The 26308-nt window shown below is 55.0% G+C and overlaps 12 protein-coding genes and 1 non-coding gene across 13 annotated transcripts; 6 read left to right on the top strand and 7 right to left on the bottom strand.

Moving 5' to 3' along the window:
* Positions 1–1051: 1051 nt before the first annotated feature.
* On the top strand, positions 1052–3411 carry B0H18DRAFT_958570 (feruloyl esterase-like protein; the record flags this gene model as incomplete). The annotated part of the gene is made up of 14 exons (XM_048042702.1): positions 1052–1427; positions 1487–1528; positions 1606–1661; positions 1712–1832; positions 1886–1898; positions 1948–1990; positions 2050–2211; positions 2261–2298; positions 2350–2571; positions 2631–2709; positions 2761–2963; positions 3024–3027; positions 3084–3287; positions 3337–3411. The coding sequence occupies 14 exons, from the start codon at positions 1052–1054 to the stop codon at positions 3409–3411; spliced, it is 1638 nt and encodes a 545-aa protein (XP_047888060.1).
* A 691-nt stretch (positions 3412–4102) lies between these two features.
* Positions 4103–6700, top strand: B0H18DRAFT_1036358 (feruloyl esterase-like protein). Its single transcript, XM_048030358.1, has 12 exons — positions 4103–4555; positions 4603–4644; positions 4702–4772; positions 4826–4946; positions 5033–5100; positions 5163–5324; positions 5385–5422; positions 5478–5705; positions 5753–5831; positions 5883–6085; positions 6173–6395; positions 6461–6700. Exons 1-12 carry the CDS (start codon positions 4216–4218, stop codon positions 6524–6526), a joined length of 1641 nt encoding a protein of 546 aa, XP_047888059.1. The 5' UTR covers positions 4103–4215; the 3' UTR covers positions 6527–6700.
* Positions 6620–6712, bottom strand: B0H18DRAFT_t137. Its single transcript has one exon. It is a non-coding gene; the product is annotated as a tRNA-Trp (tRNA).
* A 364-nt stretch (positions 6713–7076) lies between these two features.
* On the bottom strand, positions 7077–7874 carry B0H18DRAFT_1036357 (uncharacterized protein). The gene is made up of 2 exons (XM_048030357.1): positions 7641–7874; positions 7077–7400 (listed from the first exon to the last, which is right to left on the bottom strand). Exons 1-2 carry the CDS (start codon positions 7657–7659, stop codon positions 7174–7176), a joined length of 246 nt encoding a protein of 81 aa, XP_047888058.1. The 5' UTR covers positions 7660–7874; the 3' UTR covers positions 7077–7173.
* B0H18DRAFT_884224 (uncharacterized protein) lies at positions 7727–9150 on the bottom strand (the record flags this gene model as incomplete). The annotated part of the gene is made up of 6 exons (XM_048041023.1): positions 7727–7801; positions 7852–7911; positions 7972–8004; positions 8061–8143; positions 8197–8564; positions 8615–9150. The coding sequence occupies 6 exons, from the start codon at positions 9148–9150 to the stop codon at positions 7727–7729; spliced, it is 1155 nt and encodes a 384-aa protein (XP_047888057.1).
* Positions 9151–9396: 246 nt separating this feature from the next.
* B0H18DRAFT_1036349 (uncharacterized protein) lies at positions 9397–11052 on the bottom strand. The gene is made up of 5 exons (XM_048030356.1): positions 10732–11052; positions 10401–10672; positions 10173–10351; positions 9852–10111; positions 9397–9791 (listed from the first exon to the last, which is right to left on the bottom strand). The coding sequence occupies exons 1-5, from the start codon at positions 10984–10986 to the stop codon at positions 9609–9611; spliced, it is 1149 nt and encodes a 382-aa protein (XP_047888056.1). The 5' UTR covers positions 10987–11052; the 3' UTR covers positions 9397–9608.
* A 233-nt stretch (positions 11053–11285) lies between these two features.
* B0H18DRAFT_884190 (uncharacterized protein) lies at positions 11286–12393 on the top strand (the record flags this gene model as incomplete). Its single annotated transcript, XM_048041020.1, has 4 exons — positions 11286–11399; positions 11454–11535; positions 11587–11923; positions 11988–12393. The coding sequence occupies 4 exons, from the start codon at positions 11286–11288 to the stop codon at positions 12391–12393; spliced, it is 939 nt and encodes a 312-aa protein (XP_047888055.1).
* A 188-nt stretch (positions 12394–12581) lies between these two features.
* On the bottom strand, positions 12582–14206 carry B0H18DRAFT_1136832 (uncharacterized protein; the record flags this gene model as incomplete). Its single annotated transcript, XM_048035595.1, has 3 exons — positions 12582–13171; positions 13224–14060; positions 14146–14206. 3 exons carry the CDS (start codon positions 14204–14206, stop codon positions 12771–12773), a joined length of 1299 nt encoding a protein of 432 aa, XP_047888054.1. The 3' UTR covers positions 12582–12770.
* Positions 14207–14655: 449 nt separating this feature from the next.
* B0H18DRAFT_1036336 (oxidative stress survival Svf1-like protein) lies at positions 14656–16413 on the top strand. Its single transcript, XM_048030355.1, has 4 exons — positions 14656–14782; positions 14838–15041; positions 15092–16031; positions 16086–16413. Exons 1-4 carry the CDS (start codon positions 14763–14765, stop codon positions 16197–16199), a joined length of 1278 nt encoding a protein of 425 aa, XP_047888053.1. The 5' UTR covers positions 14656–14762; the 3' UTR covers positions 16200–16413.
* Positions 16414–16662: 249 nt separating this feature from the next.
* Positions 16663–17166, top strand: B0H18DRAFT_823046 (uncharacterized protein; the record flags this gene model as incomplete). Its single annotated transcript, XM_048039316.1, has 1 exon — positions 16663–17166. A coding segment is annotated over one exon (504 nt), but the record flags the coding sequence as incomplete, so codon positions are not given.
* A 1019-nt stretch (positions 17167–18185) lies between these two features.
* B0H18DRAFT_884173 (peptidase family M48-domain-containing protein) lies at positions 18186–19938 on the bottom strand (the record flags this gene model as incomplete). Its single annotated transcript, XM_048041018.1, has 4 exons — positions 18186–18486; positions 18538–18661; positions 18715–19771; positions 19849–19938. The coding sequence occupies 4 exons, from the start codon at positions 19936–19938 to the stop codon at positions 18186–18188; spliced, it is 1572 nt and encodes a 523-aa protein (XP_047888051.1).
* Positions 19939–21159: 1221 nt separating this feature from the next.
* On the top strand, positions 21160–23214 carry B0H18DRAFT_1123871 (peptidase family M48-domain-containing protein; the record flags this gene model as incomplete). The annotated part of the gene is made up of 5 exons (XM_048034763.1): positions 21160–21222; positions 21277–21560; positions 21907–22679; positions 22732–22855; positions 22914–23214. 5 exons carry the CDS (start codon positions 21160–21162, stop codon positions 23212–23214), a joined length of 1545 nt encoding a protein of 514 aa, XP_047888050.1.
* Positions 23215–23960: 746 nt separating this feature from the next.
* B0H18DRAFT_1036322 (uncharacterized protein) lies at positions 23961–26114 on the bottom strand. Its single transcript, XM_048030354.1, has 9 exons — positions 26074–26114; positions 25937–26010; positions 25413–25882; positions 25198–25353; positions 25070–25148; positions 24892–25000; positions 24799–24818; positions 24628–24736; positions 23961–24552 (listed from the first exon to the last, which is right to left on the bottom strand). Exons 3-9 carry the CDS (start codon positions 25629–25631, stop codon positions 24216–24218), a joined length of 1029 nt encoding a protein of 342 aa, XP_047888049.1. The 5' UTR covers positions 25632–25882; positions 25937–26010; positions 26074–26114; the 3' UTR covers positions 23961–24215.
* Positions 26115–26308: the final 194 nt, after the last annotated feature.

Here is a 26308-nt window from a genome sequence, read left to right as displayed (position 1 = left end):
CATCGTTATCGACTGCTTTGCTCGACATGCCCTAGCCGCTCTTTGCTCCCCCACTACTACTCTAGTCCATGGACTATCGTATTGACAGTGCAATAAATTATTTGTCGGGCAGACTCTTCAAATGCCAGTGCACGCTCTCATTGACACAATCGTTGCTATACTGCACATCATTCGGTAGCCGTATCTTTCCGCTGACATCTCGAAGCATCGTCGAAGATTGCGTGTCTTGGGTGCGAAGTTCGGGTTTTGAGCTTGTTCTGAGCTGCCTTGTCTCGTACCCATCCGTGTCAGAAAAAAAAGGTCACCTAAACACCATACCGATGACAAGGCTAACCTGGTCACTTAGGTGCGACCGTTCTGAACGTTGACCCGGACTCGCTGGCCTGACAGTGAGTGATTCCGGGACATACGCCGTACCCATCGTACTAAGCTACATATGTTTGATCTCGCGACTGTCATTTCCTGTCATTTATCAATCATTTATCAACAGATAGGCTACAGTCGCATGCTTACCGGCGGCGGATAGGCCCGGATAACTCCTCCCATCGGCTGGGGCCACTGTCGGTCATTACTAAATTAGGAAGAGTGATCTGCCGCCGTCGTGGGCGCCTGCATGAGCATTCCTGATCAGTGATCACCGCCACAGGGCTTACTACAGCGCGATGGCCCATTGCTGTACAGAGACACTGCGCCGACGCTAAACGCTGTGGCAACCAATGGCGATTCGTCGTCGAAGCACTCAGTCAACGTCCAGCGGCAAGAGCTACTTCGAGAGCATCAGGTGCGGTGATCGCTAGGTAAAAGAACGGACTGACTGAGGCTGCTGTCGGTACTGTCACTGTCGGTGGACCAGAGAGAGTCCAAGACCGCGGGACCATCCCTTCGCCGGGGTCGTGACGGCGTCAGAACTCGATTCTGCGTTTCAGAGCTGATGTCACTGACAGGCTATGCCGGAAGCTCACGGACTACTCGAGCGGCTGCTTTCAAGTAGATCCATATAAAAGCGGCTAACATGCACAACACTTCCCCGAGCCGCTCACTCGTTTCCTTCATGGTTAAGTTCCCTGTTGCTCTTTCCGGCCTTTTGGCTCTTTTCCATTCTACTCTGTACTCCAGAACTGTCCTGGCGGATGATCAGGACGTTAATTCACTTTCCTCCTTCGAGTCCAAATGTTCTTCCTTCAGCCTGCAAGGCGTCTCCGGTGCAAGCGTAACAAAGACCAAGTACTACGCTAACGGCACGACGGTGAAGCTGTCGAGCAGCATGTCGAGTATCGATACGGACGATCTCCCGGACTTTTGTCGCATTGAACTCACCATCACGACCAATTCGACGGCAAACTCCTCATGTAATACAGAGGTTTGGTTACCCAGTACATGGAACGGGAGGTTCCTGACTGTAGGCAATGGCGGGTTTGCTGGGGGCGGTGAGTCCGCGTCTATGGCTGCGCCCACTACCAGGATAATAAATTGACGTCATTGACAGTCAACGTGGGGGACTTGGGTTATGTCGCTGTCAACCAAAGTTGTAAGCTGATTCATATGCGCTTGCACGGCGCCTCCATTGACAGACTGGGGATGTTACAGATGCTGGGGTTTCCACAGATCAAGGCCATACATCGTCAATCACCAGTGCTGCGTGGGCTGGACCGCATGATGATGTGAGCTCATCGTTCCTGGGGAGTCTACACAGTGGCTAAAATTTGTGTAGAATGCTATCGTTGATTGGGGCTGGCGAGCTATGCACTTCAGTGTTGTCGTCGGTAAGGAAGTCGTGAAGCAGTATTATGGGTCCGCACACAAGAAGGCGTACTACATTGGTTGCTCTCAAGGTATGTGCGCCCGCTCCAGCCCACTGTGCAACTTATCTCACGGACCTTTGTAGGCGGACGTTCCGGGTGCGTCCACTAACTCCGTTTAAATCAATACCATACCGATGCTCCGCAGGTTCAAGGAAATGCAATCATTCCCCGACGACTTTGACGGCCTGGTAAGTGAATCGTGACTATTGTGAAAGACCGAAAAGCCTGAGTCTACTACGCCCAACAGGTCATTGGGTCTCCAGCGGCTTGGCATTCTCATCTGAGGATGTGGGCCGGACACCTCAATAATCTCGTACAGCCAAACACGTCCGATCGTTACATCGAGCCAGCCGTGTGGGATGACGTTATTCACAAGGAGGTTCTGAAACAGTGTGACGCTATTGACGGGGTGAGTCAAGCACGCGTACGGCCTGACATAGTCCTGATTAGCCTTGCAGCTGTCGGATGGCATTATCAACGATCCTAGGCTTTGCAAGTGAGTGTGACATTGCCATTTCGCCACGCTACCTGGCTGATGCGTGGTCAGCCTCAACACATCTGCGCTCCTTTGCCAATCCGGCCAGAACGCGTCAACCTGTCTCAGCAGCACTCAGGTTGAGACTTTCGAGAAAATCTACTCTGACTACATCGTGAATGGAGATTGGGTTTTCGGTTCGTGGTACCCGGGCGGGGAGCTCGGATACTCAACAAGCTACGTGGAGAAACCGTCTGTGGTGTCTCAGAGTTGGTTCCGCTACATGCTTTTGAAGTAGGTGGTCCACGCGGGCGTCGATCCTTGTTCATCACTAACACTGGCACCCACCGCAGCGACACCACATGGCCACTCGGCGATTATAACTCGTCTCTGATTGCTGTCGGTGACGCCATCGATCCTGGACAGTCGGACGTGCGTATTCGAACGCCCGTTCTGTGTGTCTGAAAGTGACCTGGTAATTAGGCCATCGATGCTAACCTCACTACATTCGCTGGATCCGCGCATAATGGAAAGCTGCTCCACTACGTCGGATGGGCAGACCAGATCATCAGCCCTGGTGCAAGCATTCACTACTACGACAGCGTCAAGAACTACACGCAGGACAATATGCAAGTAAACATCGACGACTTCTATCGGCTGTTCATGGTCCCTGGGATGGAGCACTGGTGAGTACATACGTTTGTGGGTGCGTGTGTGGCCTCATCTCATGTTTTCCCTCTCTTCAGCTATGTAAGAATATCTTGGTCGACGTGGTGATGTGTTCATATGGCTGACTGCATGGATAGGGAGGCGACGGTGCAAACGCGTTCGGTTCTGTGCAACAAGCCGACAGTAACATGCCACCGCTGAATCACGAGCCCGAGTACGACGTGCTGGCTGCTATGGTCCAATGGGTCGAGGAGGGTATAGCGCCTTCGTCCCTGAATGCCGTGCACTATAAGGACAACGACGTAAAGAATGGTATCGACGCCATCCGTCCTCTATGTCAAGTACGTGCTTGCCTCCGATCCCAGCACTTGCCACTCATGACTTTTCCAGTACCCCGAATCCCTCTACTATACTGGCAGTGATCAGATGGATCCTGGATCGTATACTTGCAAGGTGGCGAACTGACATGCGCTCGCCTGCACGGACTTCTATCCGGTCGTTGATACACAGACTATTGTACGCATTGATAATTGGTATCGTCCAGATTGGCTCTAAATAATGTAATGTGACTAACTTATGTTGACGTGACTTCCTGCATATGCTGATGCTGTCCTGGCTCGGAGGTTGTACCTGCCATCCTTGGGATAAGAGTGTTGCCGCAGGTCTGCCTCACAACAGCAACTCCGAAAGGCGATGATGGTGCGGTTACCGAATGCATCAAGCTTCAAATCGGTGACGTGACGGCGAGGAGCGTTCCCCATGAGTGAGTGTGGCTTCATCGTGCCTGATGGGCCCAACGGGATGTGTCTCATTGAGCCTATGGATCGCTTGTCTTAGCATCTCGCTCAGTCTTGACTCGGATGCAGACTATGGTGGCGTCGGTGGCCTGCAGGCTATCTACAACCGTCTGAGACTGGCCGAAGATAGGAGGTAGCAGTAAGCGTGGAGATCATCCTGTCAGTTGACAGATCTGGCCAGCCGAAAGAATGATTGTCGGTGAACATTCTACGCCGAATGGGCCATCCCGCAGGCCGTCGGTACTGACGGTCAGACTCATTAGCCCGTAGTTGGCCCGTAGTACAGTATAGTAGCATCAGGTGATGGACAGGTGATACATGTTCCTGTGTAAAGTGCTTGTCTCGTCGACCATGCAAAACACGATCGAACACGATCGCGGGTCAGCGACGACTCCGAGAGGTTCGCGTATATGAGCAGGGTGTGTCGCTCTTTCTGTCCACCGTGCCTGCAATCTCTCACTCACGTTACGACATGCGCGGTTCACTCATTGCCGCGTACGGATCCTTCCTTCTCTCATTGACTCGCTTTCCCGTAGCCTTCGCCTGGGAGACATCATGCGAGTCATTTGCCCTTCAAGACATTCTCGGAGTCAATCTCATCAACGCCAGGTACTACGAGGCCAACTCTACTGTCAATATCACGACGAATATGTCGAGTATTGACGCAGCCAACCTGCCCGCATTTTGCCGGGTTCAATTGCTCGTCACTACAAACGCGACCGCAAATTCTACGTGTTACACAGAAGTATGGCTGCCTGACGAATGGACTGGACGCTACCTGACGGTGGGCGACGGAGGTTTTGCTGGCGGAGGTGCGCCTACGCTGTTATGGCGACTTTCCATGCTTAGGTTGTTGCAGTGAACGTTGGGGAGTTGGCGCTTCTCGCCGTCGCACAAGGCTGTACGTCCCCATGCTTCGTGCGTGCTTGCATGAATACGGCTTAACTGCGGGGTGTAGTTGCCGGAGTATCTACCGATACCGGTCACGTCTCCACCGAAGGCAGCGGTTCTTGGGCCCTCAACGACGATGTGGGTCTTCGTCTGCCTTGCGACGCGTTGACTGGCTCATCATTCGCTCGCAGAACGCTATCATTGACTGGGGGTGGCGTGCTTTGCATCTCAGCATCGTCGCCGGCAAGGAAATCGTGAAGCAATACTATGGGCAAGATCTCAACAAGTCCTACTATATCGGATGTTCAACAGGTACGCTTGAGTCATGGTGACGTAGCATATGTCCTCACACTGTCACTGTAGGAGGCCGGCAAGGGTATGTATTGCGACGTGAACAGTATCCATATGCCTGACTCTTCATAGCCTCAAGGAAGTGCAATCATTTCCCGACGATTTTGACGGCGTCGTATGTTCTTGCAACATTAGAAATCCCATGTATGATCTACTCACGTCGACCGTCATGCACAGATTGTTGGATCACCGGCAAACCGGCAGACATACCTTCAGGACTGGGGTGTTCGTATGAGTCTGAATGTCCTCCCCGTTGGCTCACCTCAGTTCATCAATGCTTCTACTTGGGAGGACGTCATTCACCCGGAGGTTCTCAAACAGTGTGATGCACTCGATGGTGTAAGTGGGGTATTATTATCTACGGGATGCTCTTGTTAAAGATGTGTTTCCAACTGATAGCTGGCCGACGGCATTATCAACGACCCGAGAATTTGCAAGTGAGTCTCCGAAGTGCTGCAGTATGCATGGATGCTAAATAACTGATGTCCGCAGCTTCCGGCCGGAAACTCTGACCTGTCGGCCAGGCCAGGACACTGCCACATGCCTCACGCTGCCGCAGATAGACGCACTCCATAAGATTTACTCGGATTACTACGAGGCCAACCAGACGTATATATTTGGACCATACTATCCAGGCGGAGAGGCGGCGTTCCCGGATGGGCTTGTGGGCAATGAGACTCTGTCGATCGCACTAGACTGGTTCCGCAATTTCGTGACCAAGTATGTATGCACCGCCCTTTCAAGACATACAACTGATGCATTTGCAGTGATTCACAGTGGACGATCGATCAGTACAATCCATCGCTCATTGCTCTTGCCGAGGAGATCAATCCCGGGCAAGCAAATGTATGTGACACTCATTAGACCACGTCGTCCCCGTGTTGAGCAAGGATCCAGGCTGTCAGCCCCAACCTCACTGCATTTGCTGGGTCGGGCAGGAATGGCAAGCTGTTGCAATATGTCGGCTGGGCTGATCAGTTAATCAGTCCCAGCAACTCTATTCACTACTACGAAAGTGTCCACGCGTTCATGATATCCGAAACGGACATGGAGACTGCCGATTTCTACCGATTGTACACCGTTCCGGGCATGAATCATTGGTGAGTGTTATGCATTTGTGTCCGGATCACTTGCTGAGCATGCTTGGTAGCAAAGTGAGTACTGAATAACAACCGAGCAGTCAGCAGGTTGGCTTACCGGGCGCAGAACGGGTATGGCGCTAATGCGTTCGGAAGCGTTGAGCAAGCATCGACCGGCCTCCCACCTCTGTCCTACGACCCAGAACACAACATCCTTGCCGCGATGGTTAGGTGGGTCGAGGACGACATCGCACCGACGACCCTGAACGCCGTCTACTACAACGATAACCAAGCCAGCAACGGCATTGGTTTTGTGAGGCCGATATGTCAGGTGTGTGTCTGCGCATCTTCTGTACTTAGTGACCCATGATTGTTCACGTTCATGTACATTGGCAGTATCCGCAGATGCTCCGATACAATGGGGGAAATCAGTCCTCCCCGGATGGATTCGACTGTATGTGATAGCAGCTGTGATATTGTGACCTTCTACCACCTTCATCCCCCGCACCTCTGGACCCCTCTACGGACAATGAAATGCGTAAATGTGTCTAAAAATGAACCTGACCCGATTTGAACGGATGACCTTGAGGACGCAATAACCTATCAGAGCGCTGGAATCTCACGCGCTAGCCACTGCGCCACAGGTCCATGAGTACGTAATTTCTTTGTGCATAGAGTAGAGTCATGGAGACTCAGTGTAACATGATCAGTCAGTGTACCACTTCCTCAAACGGATGACCTTGAGGACGCGATAACCAATCGGACGTCCCTCGCGTGCGGGAGGGGCGGGTAGGGACCGCTTTTTTTGCATGGATTCTGATGCAGCACAAGACCTCTCCAACTACTGATTGTGCCCTATTTTAAGGAGAGTCACAGATTATGAGCGAGGGAGGTGCAAATATGCTTTAGGCGTCTAGGGGAGTGACACCCACTGCAATACTCATTTTTCGGGTGTATCGAGCTCCTCACTTGAGTTTCTATGTTACTGTCAATTTTAAATACGGAGCCAGTTGGCACCAATGGTTTGAGTACACAAACTCGAGAAACAGCTTAAACTCGAAATGAGTGTTACAGTGACGCGTCTGTGACAGCAGTTACTCGGTCCTAGATTAACACGTGCGACAAGTTACTGCCCAATAACAACCGTGCATACCGAAGTGTGAAGCCATGCAATCTGGCAAACATGATTTGGACGTCGGTGATAAATGTGTATACGCGAAGTGGTGGTGAGTTGCCCGATGGTAGCAGTGTGTAACATAACAGTTTGAGTACACGGCGTAGTCATGAGAACAGGTTGAGCGGGGTTGAACTCCCAACAAGTGAGTCGCTGTTGAAGCCCAGTGAGAACCTGCAATTTCTCCAGCGATTTGGAGCCGTTTGCGTCTGACTCCTGTCAGCGACCTGTCAGAGAATCCGTTCAGAACGATCTGTGTCAGTTACTTACTTGAATCTATGTTAAGGCTGTCTTAAATGCTATCGTTTGGCGGCTTAAATCACCTTAAGCCCATACAAGGTGCCTAACACGTTAAGCTGTGGCCGAGTTCGTCGAGAGTCGCGCGAGTCGGAGCGCTTGAAGGGAGAATGCGTAGAGTCATTAGATATTAGGAGCGGATCCTGCATGTCCATGTCATAGTTGTGCACAATATACGAGGCGGGTTCCGTCTAAGGCCTGTGTTCCGCGGGTTCGCCATCGTTGCTGATCATTTGCCATAGCTCGGGCCCGTCGCGGACGAGGCACTAACGAGACAGATCAGCCACTTTTCCTGAATAAGTAACACTGCACTTACAATGACCACCTCGACTGCGATGAGCGCAATGATGATGAGCTCCATCCTGTGCGCCGAAGTCTGTAGGGTGGGTGAGCTGCCGCTCATCTCGCAGCGATAGGTTCATTCAAAATTACTCACCTCTGTGAGGAGTTCCCGAAGTACGGATTGCATCTTTACTTGCGGTGAGCGCGGTTGCGGGGTACAACGGGGTATTGGCAGCCACTCACCTCAGCGGCGTATGTGATCTTTTCGTTAACCGATTGCGTACGCAACTTCATCTCCAGTGCTGCACTGAGAGAATGGAAGTAGTCTAACCGCGCCCGTCAGACTGTACGCGTTGAGCGAGATGATTGATGTGCTCACTCTCTAGGACTGGTTCAGCCCAATAGAAGTCCGGAGTATCGGAGAAGTTTTCCCTGTTCAAGTTGAGTCCTTGCCTGAACTTCAGCAACTCCCCTAGCTTCATGACCAGTTGCTGCCGGGTCAATCCCGGTTTGCCCGTGCGCTGCAACGTGTCCGGAAGTAAAGCCATCGAGGATAGGTATCTTTCCAGCGATACTTCGAGCGCAGAGAGCGCCGTGGAGCGGGACAGAGCCTGGGAGTATGCATAACGAGCAAGGACGGTCTCTTGAGGAAGACATGACTCGGGCAAATCCTTCGGTACTGCATCGTCCGTGTCTAATTTAGGTGTGCGGCCAAGAATGATGAGATCGCCTTGTAGTCGTGTGTCTCTACAAGCTGCTTGTGAGGGACTTGAACCCAGTATAATGCGCGTACTCACTCTTCGGGATCAGTCACGAACTCGAGATCCTCCGTCTCCGGTTCACGCAGTGGTGCAACCTCTACGACGGGCTTGCGCAAGAACTCCGAAGCAAATTTTCTTGCCTGCGCTTCTTCGAGCCCCCAGCAAACAAAGCTCCCGTTACCGAAAATGAATACCTCGCCCTGCTTCCCATCCTCTCCCCATTTCGGGATCCACCATGACTCGTGTAGGAGCTTGGCTGAAGGTGGAAGGCGTCCAGCGATGCCATGAAGGTTGTAGCGCTCGGCAGTTGCGAGAGTAATGATGGGTTGAATGTCACTACGGGTTGGTGTCCGATTCGAACGAATGGGCAAGGAGGCAGCAGCGGTTCTACGCAGGGATGTTGAAGCTTTTGGTTTAGGTTTCGGTGAATCTTGAGCTGCGTCTTGTTTCGCTGCTTGAGCAACGCCTCTACATTGGAAAAATAGGACGGACGGAGGCGGGGTTCGCCAGCACTGTGACCGACCCAACGGGCTACGCCGCAATTGAGCGCGAGCAATACCTAGGCTACTCATCTGACCAGCTTTAGCTTGAAGACGCATTTGATATGTGAACACTCACCATCGAAAATCGTCTGCAAAGACCTGGGGAGACCGTCAGAGCAAGTGAGGGCAGTTACGGACCTGGGTACAGAAGCGCCCAGGATAATTCTCAGCCACACCCAAGCCACACCCGCGTAACGCGCGTTCACTCGGCCGAGTGAACCGGGCAGTGCCGTTCCCCGAAGCCCTACCGTGACGGCGCTCTCGACTTGCTCGAGACTACTAAATGTCATCCCCTCCTCCTCCTGGCCTGAAGGCCGCATCGTACTTAACTTAGGACTGTGACACGTTTGCAGCAGCGTAATCAAGCAGATAGATATCCTTGCAGTGTTTGTAAGTTACTTTTGTCCACTGTACGAGAGCGAGCTAGTAGCACGTAGGGACGATGAGTTAGAGATCCGAGTGACAAACACAATAATCCGTCATGACTGTTATGACATCTCCACGTCTTCGTCGCTGTCTTCAGCCCCCTCTACATCCTGCCAGCCATCCGCATCGCCATCGTCTCCATCATCATCTGACAACGGTTGTACGCCCAACGCCTCCAATTTGCCAATCAGCTCGCGTACATGCTGCAAGAGTGGTTTGTCTGGGTGTTCTTGGTTTACATGCCACTGCATCATAGACATGGATCGTGAGTACGACAACAACAGACTGGGACATCGTGCACGTACCATCTGGCAAGTCTCCAGGCAGTCACGCGAATCCCTTGCCAGTTCTTCCCAGGTGAGTTCATCGAGCTTCCCTCCGCTCTCTTGTGCTTGCTCAGCCATGAGGAAGAAGCACCAGCCTTCGAGGTACCATGCCTCTACTTCCTGATCGTCGACGGTCATGATGCCTTGCAACACGAGAAGGGCTGGAGTAAAGAGCGATAGTTCCAGGAATAGTCTTACGAGCGAGAGACGCGAAGGGACTGGCGGCAGGCGCACGTCATCTAGGCAGCATGAGAAGTCTGAGGTGTGTGCACATTGATCCGCAACGGTTGGCAAACGCACCTGGCTCCAGGTTCTTCCACTGTGTCCAAGCTTCCTCCAGGCATGCTTTTGCATCGTCTGGTCTCTGCTGGGACAGTCGCACAGATGCCAACATCTGCAACGCTTCTGTGTTGCCGGGATCAGTTTGCAACGCCAGGTTAAGGAGGTCTTCGCAGTTCTTCTCGGCTGCAGGATCGAAGCTACTCCAAAAATGAGAAGATGAGACTAATTGCCAAACTCAAGACGTACCAGAGATCATATGAGGGATCCATCCATATCTCCACCATGCCAATCAGTGCTCGCACGATATTCTGCTTGAGCTCCTTCTCGTCGTCATTCGTTCCGAGGGGATCCGTGGCACGTTCCTTCCCCTTTAGTTGGCCATTCAGGATGTCGACTGCTGCCTGGTAATGTTCCAGTGCTGCGTGTGGATCGTCGCCCAATTGGGCCAAGTAGAGATGCGCGGATGGCGGTGGTGTTGACGGCGCGCCTGCTCGCGGAGGCAGTAATGATTCGAAAGTCTGCGATCAGTCATAGAGTTCGTGATCCCAGCTCGATCCACAGTGAAGTAGAAATGTACCGTTTTGGCGGCATCCAGGTCTCCCGTCTCGAGCTGAACCACACCAAGCAGCTCCTTGCCCTGCACGCTGTTTGGTTCTCGATCTAATATCCGTCGTGCGAAGCGACCTGCAAGATCGTAGTCGCATTCGACGACTAGAGCCTGGGCCTTCTCGAGCAGAGAGGCAATAGACGGTTCACTTGTACTTTCCTCAGCGGTTGAGGCTTTCGTAGACACGGCAATCGCCTTCTTAGATTTTGTACGCGTACGGCCCATGGTGAAAAGAAGTCCCTGGAGATATTGGTGCCGGAAGGATAGAACAGAAAGCCGCGTGAAGACGAAGTACTTGCCTTTCCGCGCGGCTCGGAGGGAAATTGACACAGATCTTGATCTCGGGGATGCCCGATTGGATCTCCTTTCGGCCACCTCAATGAATGCTTTGTTAATTGTCGGTGCGGCTACGAGCTAGGTGACGTCCCCGTGGTAGCTCATTCGGCACACATCCTCAGTCGTGTTCCAGCTATTGTGATATGCACTCCGAGACTAGCATTGATACGAAGGGGAAAGGCATAGACATGCAAGGCGATTACGACTCACAGCTCTTCCTCGAGAGGCTACAGACATTGTTCGACAAGAGCTTAGCGGACCTTCGCGCCTTTGCCGAACGCGAGTCACGTCCATTTGAAGAGGTTGGTTTCAACCGTTGCCGTAGCTCTAGTTGGTGCATACTTGTTTGTGAGCAGATCAGAGACCAGGTGGCGAAATGGCACTGCAAGGAGCTCTTCAGTCCAAGCACAGTACCGCAAGGTAGCCTGGCCGAACAGGGTGAGTCGCCCGATTACACGTCTTGACTGTACGAGGCTTAATATCAGGCAGTGTCATCTATCTTACGAACGACATCCCGGACCCTTGAATCCCTTGAAGAGATCGCGGGTCTACAATCCTTCTTCCTTGTGGTCAATCCCAATGACCCATCGGACGAGGGCTTTCTCGGAGGCACCGTCTTGGGCCGCGAGTTCTGGAGGTGCCATAGAGGCTGTGGCGCAGCTGGGGCAAGGCTCTCTCAAGAGCAATGCACGAAAGTCAAACAAGCGAATACGTCCGGAGAGCCGGCTCTCTCGGATGCTCCGCTCGTGAATGCGCCACCGAGACGGAAGGGCCCTGCAAGCTCTCTCAAGTCGGACGTCTATTCCTCTGTGCGGGATGCTGTCAGGTACGCTTTTCGTTTGAATTTGGTGACCGCTAGCGTTCATTGATCTTATGTGTGCACCACCCAGGGCGGCGTCTGGCATCCGCAACGCCGAGATGAAGTGGACAGACCACTCCAAGCTTGACACGTACGGCATCCGAATCGTAGGATGGCCTTCCTCCGTACCTCTTCAGAACCCTTCGACCCTCTCCGTCGCACAAAATAAGGCGGTGCTCGAGGCATTACGCAACGGGATGTTGTACTTTGAACGCTTAGGGGCACCATCGGAAACACATCCTGGCACTTCGACTGAGAAGCCGCAGAACGATCCTTCCAGGGTAGCAACCGACCAAGCTATGGATATCTCCTGGGCATACCAAGATCCAGACGAGCCGGTCCCCACGGTGAGTGTCGATCGCAGTGACTGCCTGATGTCTGCGCGAGCGCAGTCGATGATCAGTCATGGTAACGAACAATTTGTTGTCTGCCTATGACCCCAATAGGAGCCGTGTTCTGCGAGTACAAGCCGTTCAAGTCGGGAAATGGACGTGATCGAGGAGCGGCATTACTTTGCACCCACTCAAGTAGACCCGTCTGCCATATCCGACACCAGAACCGCGGCAGATCACGAATTGCCCCGGAAAAGGCCGCGGTCGAGGTAGTTATTCTAATAAATACCCTTGTAGCGACCGATCACATATAGCAAGTCACGAACTTGGGACTATTCGATGGGGCTAGTATTTGTGAATGTAATGGCACGCGTATAGAATGATAGTTGGCGCAGTAAAACGGGTGGTTAGAGTACCTATGTGGCCGAAGTTAGCGCCATCCGGTCGGCTACAAGAGGCTACAAGTTACCACTGAGACCTACTCAGAACCCATTGGCATCAGTTCCAACGACCACGAAACGCAGAAGCCCTCTTCTCCACACGGCGACCATCCGCGTGCTAACCCGCGAGATTTGAGACCTGTCCATAGGTTGTTTCTGGAAGTCGATTTCGAATATGACGCGCTCCAGGCCGCCATAGCGTACATGAGAGAGTACGACGTCAAGGCCTTCCATGTTCAGTGCGCACAGATCAGATGCGCTGATAGAGATCGTCAGCTCTTTGAGCAGTGACGAGTTCGCGGTGGCGAGTAAGATTACGATCCATGACAGAGAGGGTCGGTATGAAGACTGTAGTAGTGTGGAACTGGCGGTAGAGCATTGGATACGGAGGCTACGCAATCCGGTCGAATGGGTCAGTTCCAGCGCGCTCTTTCGCAGGACGTCTGGGAGTTCCTTGTCAATAATGGGAATCTGGACGGACGAATGTATACCCACCTGCACCATCGCCCGTCTCGCGGAATCCTACCACGAAGCGTCGCAGCGTAGGACCCAAAGCCTTTAGTAGCTGACTGATGGCTGATGCGCATTTCTGCCCGGATACGGAGCAATTGAGCGACGTGACCTCGCTGTGCGCCTCTTCGTCGATCAACCACGAGACAAATGGTGCCGCATCCACTTTGTGAGACAGTTCTAGAGAGCGCATTCGAGGGAGGGACTTGGCACACTCTTCACTCTGATGGCTCCTTCCAGGCAGCCACTGTATAGCGAGTAGATGAAGCGACTCGAGATGAGGGAACGCGCGAAGGAACGTAATAAAGTCGCCGAACGCAAGGGCCTTGCATCCGTCGACGGACAGCACCTTGACGTTCTCGAAATGAGGTTGCAGAGCGACGGTAAGGGTTCCGCCCAAGGGCAAAGCCGAAATTCGCAGCGATTTGACTTTCGCCAGAAGATGTGTGTCCTCGGGGAGAATACGTCGGAGCCAGGTATCCGCCTCTGTCAGATCGGTCTCTGTGTGTCCACGGGTAGGCGGACCGAGAGTGGGCCAGGGGAACATGCCCTTGCGGTGGTCGGTGGTCCACCAGTTGGATTGACTCTGACTACCATTGATCTCGACGTCCTGGATGTGAGTGGATATGGTGGGCGACGATCGTAGTAGGTGTGCAAACGCGTCCCCGGTGCGGCCTCTATCTATGGAAATGGTGCGGAAGAGGTGGTAGCGTGCGCGTGGGAGCCATGCCCGACATGTCAAGCTGCAGGCTTTCAAAGATCCATGGTCTGTATGCAGTAGGTCTATGACCGTGTCTCGTAGTTCGCAGGGTAGGTTGCAGACTGGTGAAGGCGGGACCCTGTGCTCACGGAGGAGTCTCTGAGAGACCGGTAGACGTGTCAGTCCGCGATGTTCCCATGAGCTAACTCTGCGCTCTACTCACTCTCTCAGAGAGTCTCTCGTGACCGTCGGACATCCGTTTAGACATCGGTCTGTGGGGGAAGTGAGATTGTGCGAAATAAGCACTCCACAGACAGCGAGCACACAGCGGTGAATGTGAGTGACTCTATGGCGGCTGTGAGTAAACCTTCAGTCTGCGCGTTCGGCGTACTGCGACTCACGTCTTCACCGGGCTTAGGCAAGCTCCGTTATATACTGACGGGTCAGTGAGACCTCGGGTTCGACGGAGACAAACGATCACTTGCGGTGAGCGTCATGTTCACGAGTCAATTGCCAACTCGGCACGGATTCTATACATTTGTAAGTTACATCTTCGAAGGCGCGATGATAGCAGCTGGCGGTTGGCTTGCGGTCATGAGCACTCTGACGGACGTAAGCATATGCATGTGCCGGGTGGACGCAAGGCGGGCGTCGCCTGCCACGGTCTCCGAGACTCCAGAGCACCACTTATGGACGACGCTGGGAGGTCCCCGCCGGGCCGGTATCTTTCCTGAAAAGGCGCCTTGCGGGACCAGCCGAATGCATGCTCCTCACTCGAGTGTGTACCGGCGTCCGGCTTGGTGCACTCCCTCGACGCACCCATCATGTTCTCCTCGTTCTTCTCGTAAGTGCGATATGTCTCATACAATTCGATTGTGCTGAGGTGCTTGTCTGCACAGCACATCCGCACCAGTCGACCCGAAGGCGCCCAATTTCCACCCTGTCAGTACAGGGAAGAGCGCATCGGAGCTCTTCGGTGAACTTGAGCCAAAGGACACGGAGTGGACGTGCCCGGGAGGCTTTTCTGTCGAGACGCAAATATGGTACCAGATCCTGGATGATGGGTCGCACTTGATGTGTCAAATTATTCACTCTGCGGTTGGGTGAGTCTCCATGGCGCCAGGCTTTCGCGCGAACGTTGACGCCATGCCAGCGTGTGGTACCCTACTGTCCAGTTCACCTGCAAGCTGTACAATCCGAAGACGAAGCAGCGCATCTGGAAGTCCATAAATGTCGGCAACTTCGTCACCCCACCGCCGGGGCTCGACAAACGCTCAAGCAAAGCCGATCAATTCAGCATTACGCACAAAGACCACCCAGGAGACGAATTCGCAGAGTCCTATGCCGTTCGGGTCAACCTCTCAGACGACCTACAGATCTCCCTCGACGTTCGTCGTCCTGCGTCTGCTCCAGGCTGGAAGGTTGGCAAGGGCCCCAAGGGCGGCTTCTCGTACTTCGGGCATGACGTCGCGAATCCTGAGGGATACGTTATCCATAAGATCTGGCCGCTGACCGCCACCACGGGGACCATCATCCGCAGCGGGCGCGCAGAATCTGTGAAAGGCCCCGGTATGTTCGTGCACGCGATCCAGGGCATGCGTCCCAACCTCGTAGCCGCGCGCTGGAACTTCGGCCACTTCGTCAGCGAGGCGCACGGCGGGTGCAGCGCCATCCAAATGGAGTTCACCACCATCGACACGTACGGGCGCCAGGGGGCGGGCTCCGGCTTCGTCGCGGTCAACGTCGGCTCGCTCGTGCTCGGAGGCAAGCTTGTAGCCGTCACGGCGGAGACCAAATACCCCGACGAGCCTCTGTCAGAGACAGCGGAGGTAAAGTCGCGTGCAGTCCATACGAAGACGGCGCACGATGCGGACACTGGCTACAACGCACCGACGGAGCTGACCTTCCGATGGGCAGCGCCATCCATCCTGCCCGATGTACAGGGCAACATCGACGCTACGCTCGTCCTCGATGTCGGCCAACCCAGTGCATACAATGGCCTCGTGGAGAAGGTGGACGTGCTGGCGGAGATCCCAGCCGTAATCAAGACGATGATTGCCTACGCCGCGGGCACCAAGCCATACATTTACCAGGTCGGTGCCGCGATCTACTTGCTCTGTCTCGCTTGTGCTGATCCGTTGCCACAGTGGTTCAACCCTGGCAAGCTCTCTGTTACTGTCCCTAGTGGACTGATCCCAGACGTGTCTGGCGCGGTAGAGATCGAAGGTGTTTTCTACGCTGAGGCGACCTTCATCTCTTAGACACGACGAAAGGCTACGATTGCATGTATTGGCGGCCGTGAACGACAGTATCTCACCAGACGTAGATTGTGACACCCATGTATCATATCCGTTATAACGAAGTACTCAAGGAATGGATCGTCTGAATCAAGATTCTGTATTATACAGTCTACTGATGAGCCTGCGATTAGTGTTACATATGTCCTCCCGCAAAGCAGAACTCGATGAATTTCCAGTGGGCGACTGTCCTTTGCTTGCCTTCCGACTCCAACAAATTCGGAAGGAAATGCTTCACTCATGGGCGGAGCTTTACAAGCATCCGGATCATGTACAGCGAGCCAACGTGGCGGGCATTCCAGACCCGTCCATTGTTGCGCGACCTAATGCCTATTTAGGCAAGAAATTTTGGTGGCACAAGGAATTGACGCCCACCAATGTTCGCAACCCTACCTTTATTTTCAAAAAGGGGTTGTCCGAATGGGGAAACAACGCAGACGCTGCTCGCTTTTGTCGTGTTATCACCAATCATTTCCCTTGCGGGGAGTTCAGAGAGCGATTCAATCTCCTCGGAGATGGGAACGCATATTGCATATGCGGTCAGGGTGGACATAAGGAAACCCGTGACCATATGCTCTTCGAGTGTCCTCTTTGGCTTCGCGTCAAAAAGCACTCCCATAGTCCCTTCATTGGTCCCTTCAGGTGGCACCAAACAAAGAAGGACACTTATTACTCACGGTTCCAACGCACTTGGAAGCCGTCTGATGTTCTCGACTTCTTGAAGTTGAACCCATGGGTCGGGTCCTTCGAATGGACCGAAATTCTTGCGAAATGCAAGGACGACCATGCTGCCGGATCCAAGCGCACCATGGCTTGGGCCAGGCTTAATGCACACACCGTTTGGAAACAACGGAAGTGGAAAGAAGTGCTGAACCGTATGGGTAAACCCCCGCAATACGTCAGCGTATCAGACAAAGAGGTTGAAAAGTTCATTGAGACCATCGATGCCAAATGCGAGTGCTTTGCGCTCGAGCTATTCAACACGTGGGAGGCCTTCAACGCTGAGGGTGGTCTCTTGCGTGAAGATTCGGAAGAGCTTGAGCTCTCCCTTGCCGGTGATGTTCCCGGTGACCGACACGGGATGCGTGCCCTGCCACGCATCCCCACGCCGGACTTAGACGCGCTGCTAGACCCCGAGCTTGTATTAGTTGCAGACTCGGCGAGTCAGTTGTTAGACGCGTCACAAGATACGTTGGAACGGCAAGTGGCACGCGATCGCATTACTGTGATTGGTGCCCGACCCGACGCCCGACGTAACCCGCTGTACCTCACTCCGTCGCCACAGGGCGGGTGAACAAGTATGGCTCAGACTATATATGGCTCCACATGTACGTAGCGTACGGAGGGTAAACATGGAGAATTAAAAAAAAAAAAAAAGACTGTCCTTTGCTTGCCCAGGTCCTTGCCGACAGTGACACGCCCCCGATAGGCGCTGACTTCGCGCGGGCTGAACAAAATGCGAAACTCGGTTGTATGAGGTCGTTCTAACGCATACTGTAATGTCGGCTGGGGTTAGTACAATCAGACAATCCCCTCGCCTTTTACTAGGGGATTCCGTGTACTGACCCTGCTCAAAGCCGCACTACGAATTTTTCAGATGTATGCTTCGTTCGAAGCCTCCCTTGTCATTTCCTTTTTGCTCCTCAAGTATTCCGAGCACATTGTGGGCGCAATACGCTTACTGCGTAGCCATCGTCTGGACAATACCGGTCGCGCCTCTGGTGTTGGGATTCAGAGTGGAGTTGTTAGGATTACTACCACAAGGGTACTTTACAGTGAGGGTGTACAGCAAGCAGCCCCATAGCAATGTTCGCTCGAATACGACTACAAATACACTGACGGACCCGGTGAGTGAACTGTCTACTGAAGACCTACACGAACCATGACACAGGAGAGATGAGCCAAGCAACGATAACACCGACCAATAAATACTCGTAGCAATGTGTCGTATCACTCTGCCGCAGCGCTAGCATCCGCAGCCTTCCCCCTCTCCTTCTCGCGCTTCTCTCTCGCGGCGAACCTCGCCTTCTCCCAGCGGTCGAGCTCGTCCCTGAGCCTCTGCACACGGACAAGGTTGATCGGGTGCGACGAGCCGATCCACCGGCGGGGGAGGTAGAGCAGCGACGTCTCCTCCGCCCGCTGCATCTCCTCCGCGAGCCCGGGCGTGCACTCTGCCGTCTTGGGCGTCTCGTTGCGGCCCTCCCAGAAGTGGATGGCGTGCCGCGGGTCGAAGCCGGCGTGTGCAAGGAGTCTGGGAGCAGTTGGTTAGGAGTTGTTGTTAAGACCGCGAGGGAAGGCATACCTTGCGGAGACGATGTCGGCCTCGACCTCTTGTGACTGCGAGGTGCAGTACTCGGTGATGCGAGAGATCTCGCCCGAGCTTGCTTTGCCGACGCTGGCGAGGGCATCGTTGATGAACGGCCCAACTACACGTATCCTGGTTAGCTGAATGTGCTGGCGAATGGCGCGAGGGACGTACAGAGCATAGTAACGGGAAATAGCAAGGAGCGGACGATGTCAGTGAAGATGGTGATGACCCCGGGCCAGATGATGGTGCCCGTGGAGAGCGTCTCGATGTGATGTGTGAGAACGAGATGTGCGAGCTCGTGCGCGAGGAGAATCGCAAGTTCCGAGGTCTGCTCCTCGGTGGGTACGGGGTGCGCAGGCGGGCGCGGGCTGAGCCCGAAGAAGTTGCCGAAGATGTACGACCACCAGGACGTCGGCTGCGGCTCTTCGACGAACGCGTGCGGGTACTTGCGCAGGACGTCCTCGAGGAAGCCGGAGAACACGACGACCCCGCCCCCACCATCCGGGCCAAAGCCATACGAGAACGCGTTGGACGAGTCCGGGTCGTCAACTACCAGCAAAGAGTAAGGTGGGCCGGGTATGGAGTGCGCTGGGGTCTGCGCGGTCCGATGTCGTGCGGCCTCTGCGAATCGACGGAAGTAGTCGGACGCACGCGGGCGAGGACGCAAAGGATACTGCGCTGGCGGAGGCTGGGGAATATCATTTGGCCCGCCGTCCATCCAGTCTGGCCGGAGCCCTTCCTCGTACTGCAGCACGGGGATCACGCTCTCGAGGCGGCGGAGGGTGCTGAGGACCCACTGGTAGCGCCAGTCGCCCGGATCGACGAGTCGAGTAGTGCCGTTTTGCGTGAGGATCTCGCCGATGGCGCGGTACCAGCCCGGCCCCGCGAGCTGAGCGGCGATGTCCTCTTCTTCGTCGGGAGATAGGAGGATGAGTCGCAAGCGACCGGTGAGCGGCGTCCTTTCGAGGCTGGCGACGATGGTGAGCCAGAAGAGGACGATGGGGGTGAAGAGGACAAGTTGGAAGAGTCGTGTACTGTTGCGCAACCGCTCGGTGACCGTCTCCCGTCGCTTCTGCAGTTCGTCCGAGTCGCTGGCCTTGCCGTCCTTGATCCTCGCGTCAATCCTCTGAAGCTTCCTGCGGCTCTTGAGCCTGTTGAGGAGGGCAATGGGCATGAACGTCAGAGCGATTCGAGAGACGGTGCTCGCTAGTTGAATAGCACTGGAAGTCTGCGGATAACATGGTTATCCCGATGGGAACTATCGTCAGTCGGTCTGGTCGACTCGAATGTCTGCGTTATGAATACCTTGAGGAACGAGAGAAACAACGGTATCACTGGCAAGCCATTCCTCGGAGGCGTTGAGTGGAACGCTCGAGCACGTCTCGGTACATTCATCAAAACGGACGGGGGAAGTTGCTGCACCCCGGCCTCAACCCTCGGGACGAGATGGAACATACACTCTCTTCCTCCTCTCCACGCGAGTCCTCCGCGAGCTGGGACATGTCGAAACGTGAAAGCTTGGAGAGGCGGCGCACTGCGGCCAAGCAGTGGGCGCAACATAGCACATTGTTGAGATGGACGGAGTCGGGATGCTAGTAATATCACTCATGCACACGCAGTCGATCCCTGACTCCAGCGCCGGCCCCGCCACTTGCGTTCGTCGGCGCTCGCATCTACATCAATCCTCGCAAGACTCGGCCGAATCATTTTTATGTATCTCTTCGTGGTCTCTCATTAGAAGGCTGTCTGTCACGGCCAGAGTTGAAGGACCTATAACCCTCACATCTCGAACTGGCTCGGGGCGTAAATTCACAGCTGGCGACTATTACCGTAACAGGAAACCAACCTCCTGAACCGTGGGAGACTCGATCGCATACACGAAAACTCGGAGCTCGGAATGAGTGGCTGAAGTGAACATCCCCTTCAGAACATAACTTAACACCATGATGCGTAATAATCGATCCCTCTGTGGGTGTCCCCTCTCCTCCATCACTCGGAATAAGTACGATACATTGTGCCCAGTTTCGTCCTTAGTCCCTGTCTCGAAAGCGTTGTCACGGTCAATGTATGACAGGAAAGCGTGATCGCTTGATACAGTCCTGATGGCGATCTGGGTCCAGAGTGCGGAGCAGTGCAGCGGCGGAGCCTCCTCAAGTAGACGCCCGTAGCGACTCCCCGCAGTATGCGCCAATCTCAGGGTCTCCTCCTCCTTCCGCTTATGACGGTCCACGATGATGGCTTCAGTCCTGGGTAGCTCTTCTTCCACATTTCTAGGAGTCAGCCGCTGGTCGGGCTATGCCATTCGCTCTCTACCCTCACGCAGCTGGTCGGCAAATGGCAGACCTCTTCATGTCCTTGCGTCACCCGCCCTTCACCAGTCTCGGTCCCGCTTGCCCCCGAAAAGCCCTACGACGGTTCCCTCGAAGAGACATTTCCATGCTTCAAGTCCCCGGCAGTTGATGTTCATCCCCCTTGGATCTGGTGTTTCAAGGTATGAGGCATCTACATGTGCCGAAGTGGATTGATAGGCCCCTAGAATGAGTACAGAGCATGCATCGAGCAGAGGCAGCGCACAATGCCATCACCATCACCGTTCGAAAACAAGAAGTGCACTCTATGTCCTCTGCTGGGTTCATGTATGACATTTCGTCTTGCCGTGCTCAGTTTGAAGGGCCTATTGTCCCCCACGGCGAAGACGCCGTGTAGCTGATATATAACCATGCTTGCTTACAGACATCCACCGCACTTACTGTCGCAGAGACTGTCTTCCGCGTCGCTCTGACCTTCATCCCTCTCGCATCCCTTTCGAAATTCCGCTCACGCAAAGTGCTGGAAAAGATCGAGAAGATGCGACAAGCTGGTCGCGGCAAAGATATGGACCTCGATGGCAAAGCACGCAGGGCCATCACATATTTGAAGAGAGCTCGGAAGATCACCCGAATACTGCTCCTTATCCCAGGCGTGGTTGTAGCATTTACTCTCCTCGCAGGTATTGAACGAACGCCGTTGACTGGCAGGTATGTCTCTGGCTCTACTATGGTGCTTCTGATATAGCTCGGCGCTGTCTCGGCGCTGGAGCCATTTGATATTGATCGCGGTGACTGCGTGAGACATGACACGGAACGCAATCGTCCACGTACAGCGGTCTTACCTATGCCTTGCACCTGAAAGCAGATGTTGACATTCCTTCTGTCACCTGCGACACCAGTGGCTTCCCCCCTCTTCTCATTATTGCACAATCAGCCGGTAGTCTCCTTACACTATTTCGTAGCACTGCTCATCATTTCAGAGCTGCGTCAGAGCTATATCCGAAGCACACAACTGATCGGTTTGTAAGTCACACTCTAACGACTGACCTTTCAGATGGAGATTCATTCTACTCTCCCCTTGGGAAGAGGATGACATAGCCTTCCAACTGGCCGGCACTGGGTGGTATGCCGCCGTCGGCGAGATTCTCGCCTCTGGCGGGGACACGCCCAAGCTCATCGACCCCTCCGACTGGCGTTACCGCTGGGTCCAACAGACGCTACGCCGCCTCGAGGGTGTCATCCCCGTCCTCCAGGCCGAGAAAGAGCTCCGGCCAGACTGGATCGAAGGCGCGACTGAGGTGCCCCTTCCGCCGCCGTCCGACTATCCACTCCGGCCGCGCCTCCGAGAGTCAGACTATATTGGAAGGATGGCGGAGGCGACAAATTTGCGTTCGGCTGAGGAGGTTGTGCTGGGGCCGCCGTATTCGCTGCTGGTCGTCGACAGGCCCGAGTCGTCCAACGCGTTTTCGTATGGGTTCGGCCCCGACGGCGCCGCGGGCATCGTGGTGTACTCTGGCTTCCTCGACGACATCATGGCGAAGTGTCCTGCGGAGAGCGTTGTCTCCCCGGAATTAACATCTACGGAAGAGGTTTCTTGGTGGTCTGCCATTTTTGGCGGCCTCCTCAATGCCCAACCTTTACCATCACGGCCTACTCCTTCGGAGGAACAGACGTCCGAGCTCGCCATCCTCCTCGCGCACGAGGTTGCACACCTGCTGCTCTCACACCACATCGAGACACTTTCGATCGGGTCCATCGTCGGGCCGAGCCTCGTGACTATCACTACGGACGTCATCAGGACGTTCATGTTCCCTTTCACCATGCTCTGTATGTCCCCCACCGACTCTAGCATTTGATCGCGGCGCTCATTTACTCACAGTCGGTCCTTTTATCAATGACGCCATCTCCGGCGTATGGAAAACAAGCAGCGTCGAGTTCGCCAAATTCTCTGGGATATGCACAAGCCACGAGCAAGAGATCGAGGCGGACATCGTCTCCGCCCGGTAAGCACGCCGCCCGCCCTCACCCCAATGCTGTCACCGCTAACCTCCCCCCGCACAGACTGCTCGCACACGCGGGCTTCGACCCGCGGCACGCCGTGCGCTTCTGGGAGAACCGCTCGGAGAGCGCACACAACGCCGAGTGCGCGCACGCGCCGAAGGACGAGGTGGTCGAGGAACGCACGGGCATCGGCAAGGTCCTCCCGCACCGCTGGGCGGGGTCGGCGCACCCGCTCAACGTCGAGCGCGTGCGGAAGCTGAAGCAGGAGCTGGAGCGGTGGGAGGAGGAGCGGCGCCGCGCGCGGGAGGCAAGCGCTGCACCCGCGCCGGGGTGGCGGAGGCCGTGGGCGTTGCTGCTGTAGATGGGTTGCGTGCCGGTTGCGTGTGTGCTTGCGTGTTTCGTTCTGTGGGTGGATAGTTACGGTTGGGTCTGTTCTGGCCCTGGGTCTGTTATATATTGTCACGGTCGTTCGCTTTAACTTGTACGTAGGTAGTCCGCTCGCTCTGCTAGTATTTTATCCGTCTACATGTATACAGCTATATGGTATATTCTGCTATTCGTCTTGGGGCGACACGACGCTCCCTGGCGCGTACCCCTCTCCCGCTAGCTGCCCAGCGCTCCAAATCGGACTGACTCGCGCTTTTGTATAATGTGCAGTCTATTACTGTAAGGCACCGGCCCCCAAACAGTACTCCTTCGGATGTTTTTGCGACCTACTCGGTGCACACAGGTTCGTTGAACTGAGCTTTTTTTTCGAGCGAAGTAGAGATTCGCCCCCTGATGCAGTTACTTCATTGGAGGGACAGGGATCAACAGTCCGATCGTTTAGGCAGCGAGCTTGAGTGAGGTCTGCGCAGGGAGACAAACACTCGTTGTTCACTCCACTGACCGCGAACTGTGCTCAGCGGGGGTCAACACTGATACCAGATGAGGAGACATCTGTCGACATCTGAAGTCGTCTGGTAATCCGTCTATGGCGGAGGAGTCAAGTACATCGATGGGGCACACACAGTACGCACATACTCTATTAGAGGCCTCGAGCTCGCGCTCGCGACTCACCTGCGCCTGGACGTCCGCCTTCTCGCTCAAGTCGCGACTTGGCTGCTGCTGAAACGAGCGACTGCATCCCGCGAACATGTACATATATGACCACACACGAGATAAGTGAGAGGGAACGAACGGCAACCATTAAGTCGGGCCCGGCCAGGTCTATCCCGCGAGCGAGTATAATTAATACAACAGCACGGCCGCGCAGCCTCCCATAAATCCGCGAAAGTCCCTCAGGTGCCCGCGCGCGGCCGCGCCGCGGCGTCGATCTAAGTCCCCCGGACGCCCCATCTCAGCCCGCGGTACGGCCCACGATCATACCGGGAGGATGCTGCCCTGGCTGGAGTAGTCCGCCTTCTTCATGCCGCCAAAGTCGTCCTCCTGGTTGACGACGCGGGTGATGTTCACCGCGAGCGGGCGCATCGCGAAGCCCTGTTCCGCGGTGGACGCGTACGAGCGTGCCTGCGAGACGGCGGTCACGCGCGGGACGCCGGACGACGCGGACTGGTGCGCCTTCTGCGCCCAGCCGAGCGCGACGCGCAGGTTGATCAGCGTGAGCGAGATCCCGCAGATCGGCGCCCAGAGGTCGCACGTCGTGAACTGGATGTTGCTCTTCGCTTGGTAGGTCACGAAGAAGATAAGGTTCCAGCTCCTGTGTGCGGGGAATCAGGGGGGCGGGGAAGTGAGGTCAGTGCGCGGGCGCTCCGGGCGAGATTGCGGCACGCACGATTGGAGGGCGGCGGACTCGATGATGATCGCGAGTGCACCCATGATGTTTGCGCCGCCATAGGCCTGAGAGGTGATTCGCGTACGCCAGACGCGGTATGCGATCAGCACTAGCAAGAGGTGGGGTGATCAGCGGAGTGTGCCATGATACGGAGCAGGATCTATGCCTCACAGGAGCAGTAGACGTTCGTGCTATTTGTTCGCATCAGGACGGACATCGCGTCATTAACGTTTCGAACCAGGTTAGCACATGGGAGATACGCACGTGAAGGTGAAGACGCAGTCGCTTGTGATCCACCGGCCAGCTGATGTCTCAAAAACGTCCTCCCCCAGGGTATACACTGCGAATTGCCAACATACACCAGTGCCGCAGGCTGCAGGGCGGGCGGGATGTCAGCGCAATGGTCGATGAATCGCGTGGTGCGACGCGAAGCGGAACTTACCAATCAACCCGCACCATGTCATCAGAGGGAAGATGATGATAAACTTGTTGTAGCTCCAGACAATGTACAACCGGTAAATCTAAGAATCGTCAGTCGGAGCTTCCAGGATGATCGTGGAAGGGGCTCACGATCATCGCGTCGGAAACGAGAATGGTCATGACCAGGAAGGCAGTTTTGACGACCTCCGACATCCTCGAAAGGTCCGCAAAAGCAATGAGCGGCTCTGTGCCGCCCAGATAGTTGACGAACGCGTCAAAGACGCGCACAACGGTCAATATCCAGTGCTTGCGAAGCGAACGCATTAGACTTGTTGACATGCGTGGAAAGGCCGCGGGCCACTCACACCTGTGACTGTTACAGCTATCAAACACCCAGCTATAAACATGGGTGTCCGCCACATTGGCCGGTGGCTCACGCCTGCACTCATCTGGCTTTGCTCATGTCCACGGCGGAGAAGGAGGTAGGTGGAGGTGCCGGAGAGGATGCAGAAGATGCCATAGAGGAAGCTCTCCATGCACGCAGTGGCCAGGTTGACGGAGATGACACTCAGTTCTGCAACCATGGTGGAGGGGAAGTCGACGGTAGCCCAGGAGAGCGGGGGGGTTACGCATGGCGGGTGTGTGTGCGATGTCGACCATATAAAGTTATGGAGAGGGTAACCGTGCGCCTGGGAATCTGCAGATGCCCTGGTCTCCTCAAGATTGACGAGATCCGCGAATGTGCAGGATCAGAGAGGGAGACGCGGTTCTGTCAGGGCATATCGCCCAAAACGGCGCCGCAAAGAAACTGCGGCACGAGAAGGCGTTGACGCGGCTAAGCGCAACGGGTAATCAGATAGACTCGGCCGGTGCGCGCATTTTCACGCACTTGGGCCATCAATAATAGCAGACCAGAAGCGGCCCCTGCCGTTCGACAGACGGCCAGTATGAAGGCAGGTTTTCCTGGGCACCATACACCTAACGGTGAGACACTGTAGATGCATGATGGTAATAGATGAGACTTGCCACTGCACCGCCACCTGGTGTAAAGAGCAGACTGGCTCGAATAGGACAAGGTGCAGCACGCTGATAGAGCACACGATCGCTGCAGCGCGTCATGCGCGCCAAGTCCGAGCCCGCCACTGCCAGATCTCGACCGATCGCTCGTGCGACCGCCCGCGCTGTCTCCTGCCAGCCGTCTCTCCTCCGCGAGGCCACTCTTTGGCGGTGCGACACATGCAGTCACCCGTATGGCGGCGTG

Source organism: Fomitopsis serialis (genome assembly GCF_022376445.1).
Source record: "Fomitopsis serialis strain Sig1Antser10 chromosome Unknown B0H18scaffold_108, whole genome shotgun sequence".
NCBI classification, from domain to species: domain Eukaryota; kingdom Fungi; phylum Basidiomycota; class Agaricomycetes; order Polyporales; family Fomitopsidaceae; genus Fomitopsis; species Fomitopsis serialis.
This window is presented reverse-complemented; position numbering and strand designations above follow the sequence as displayed.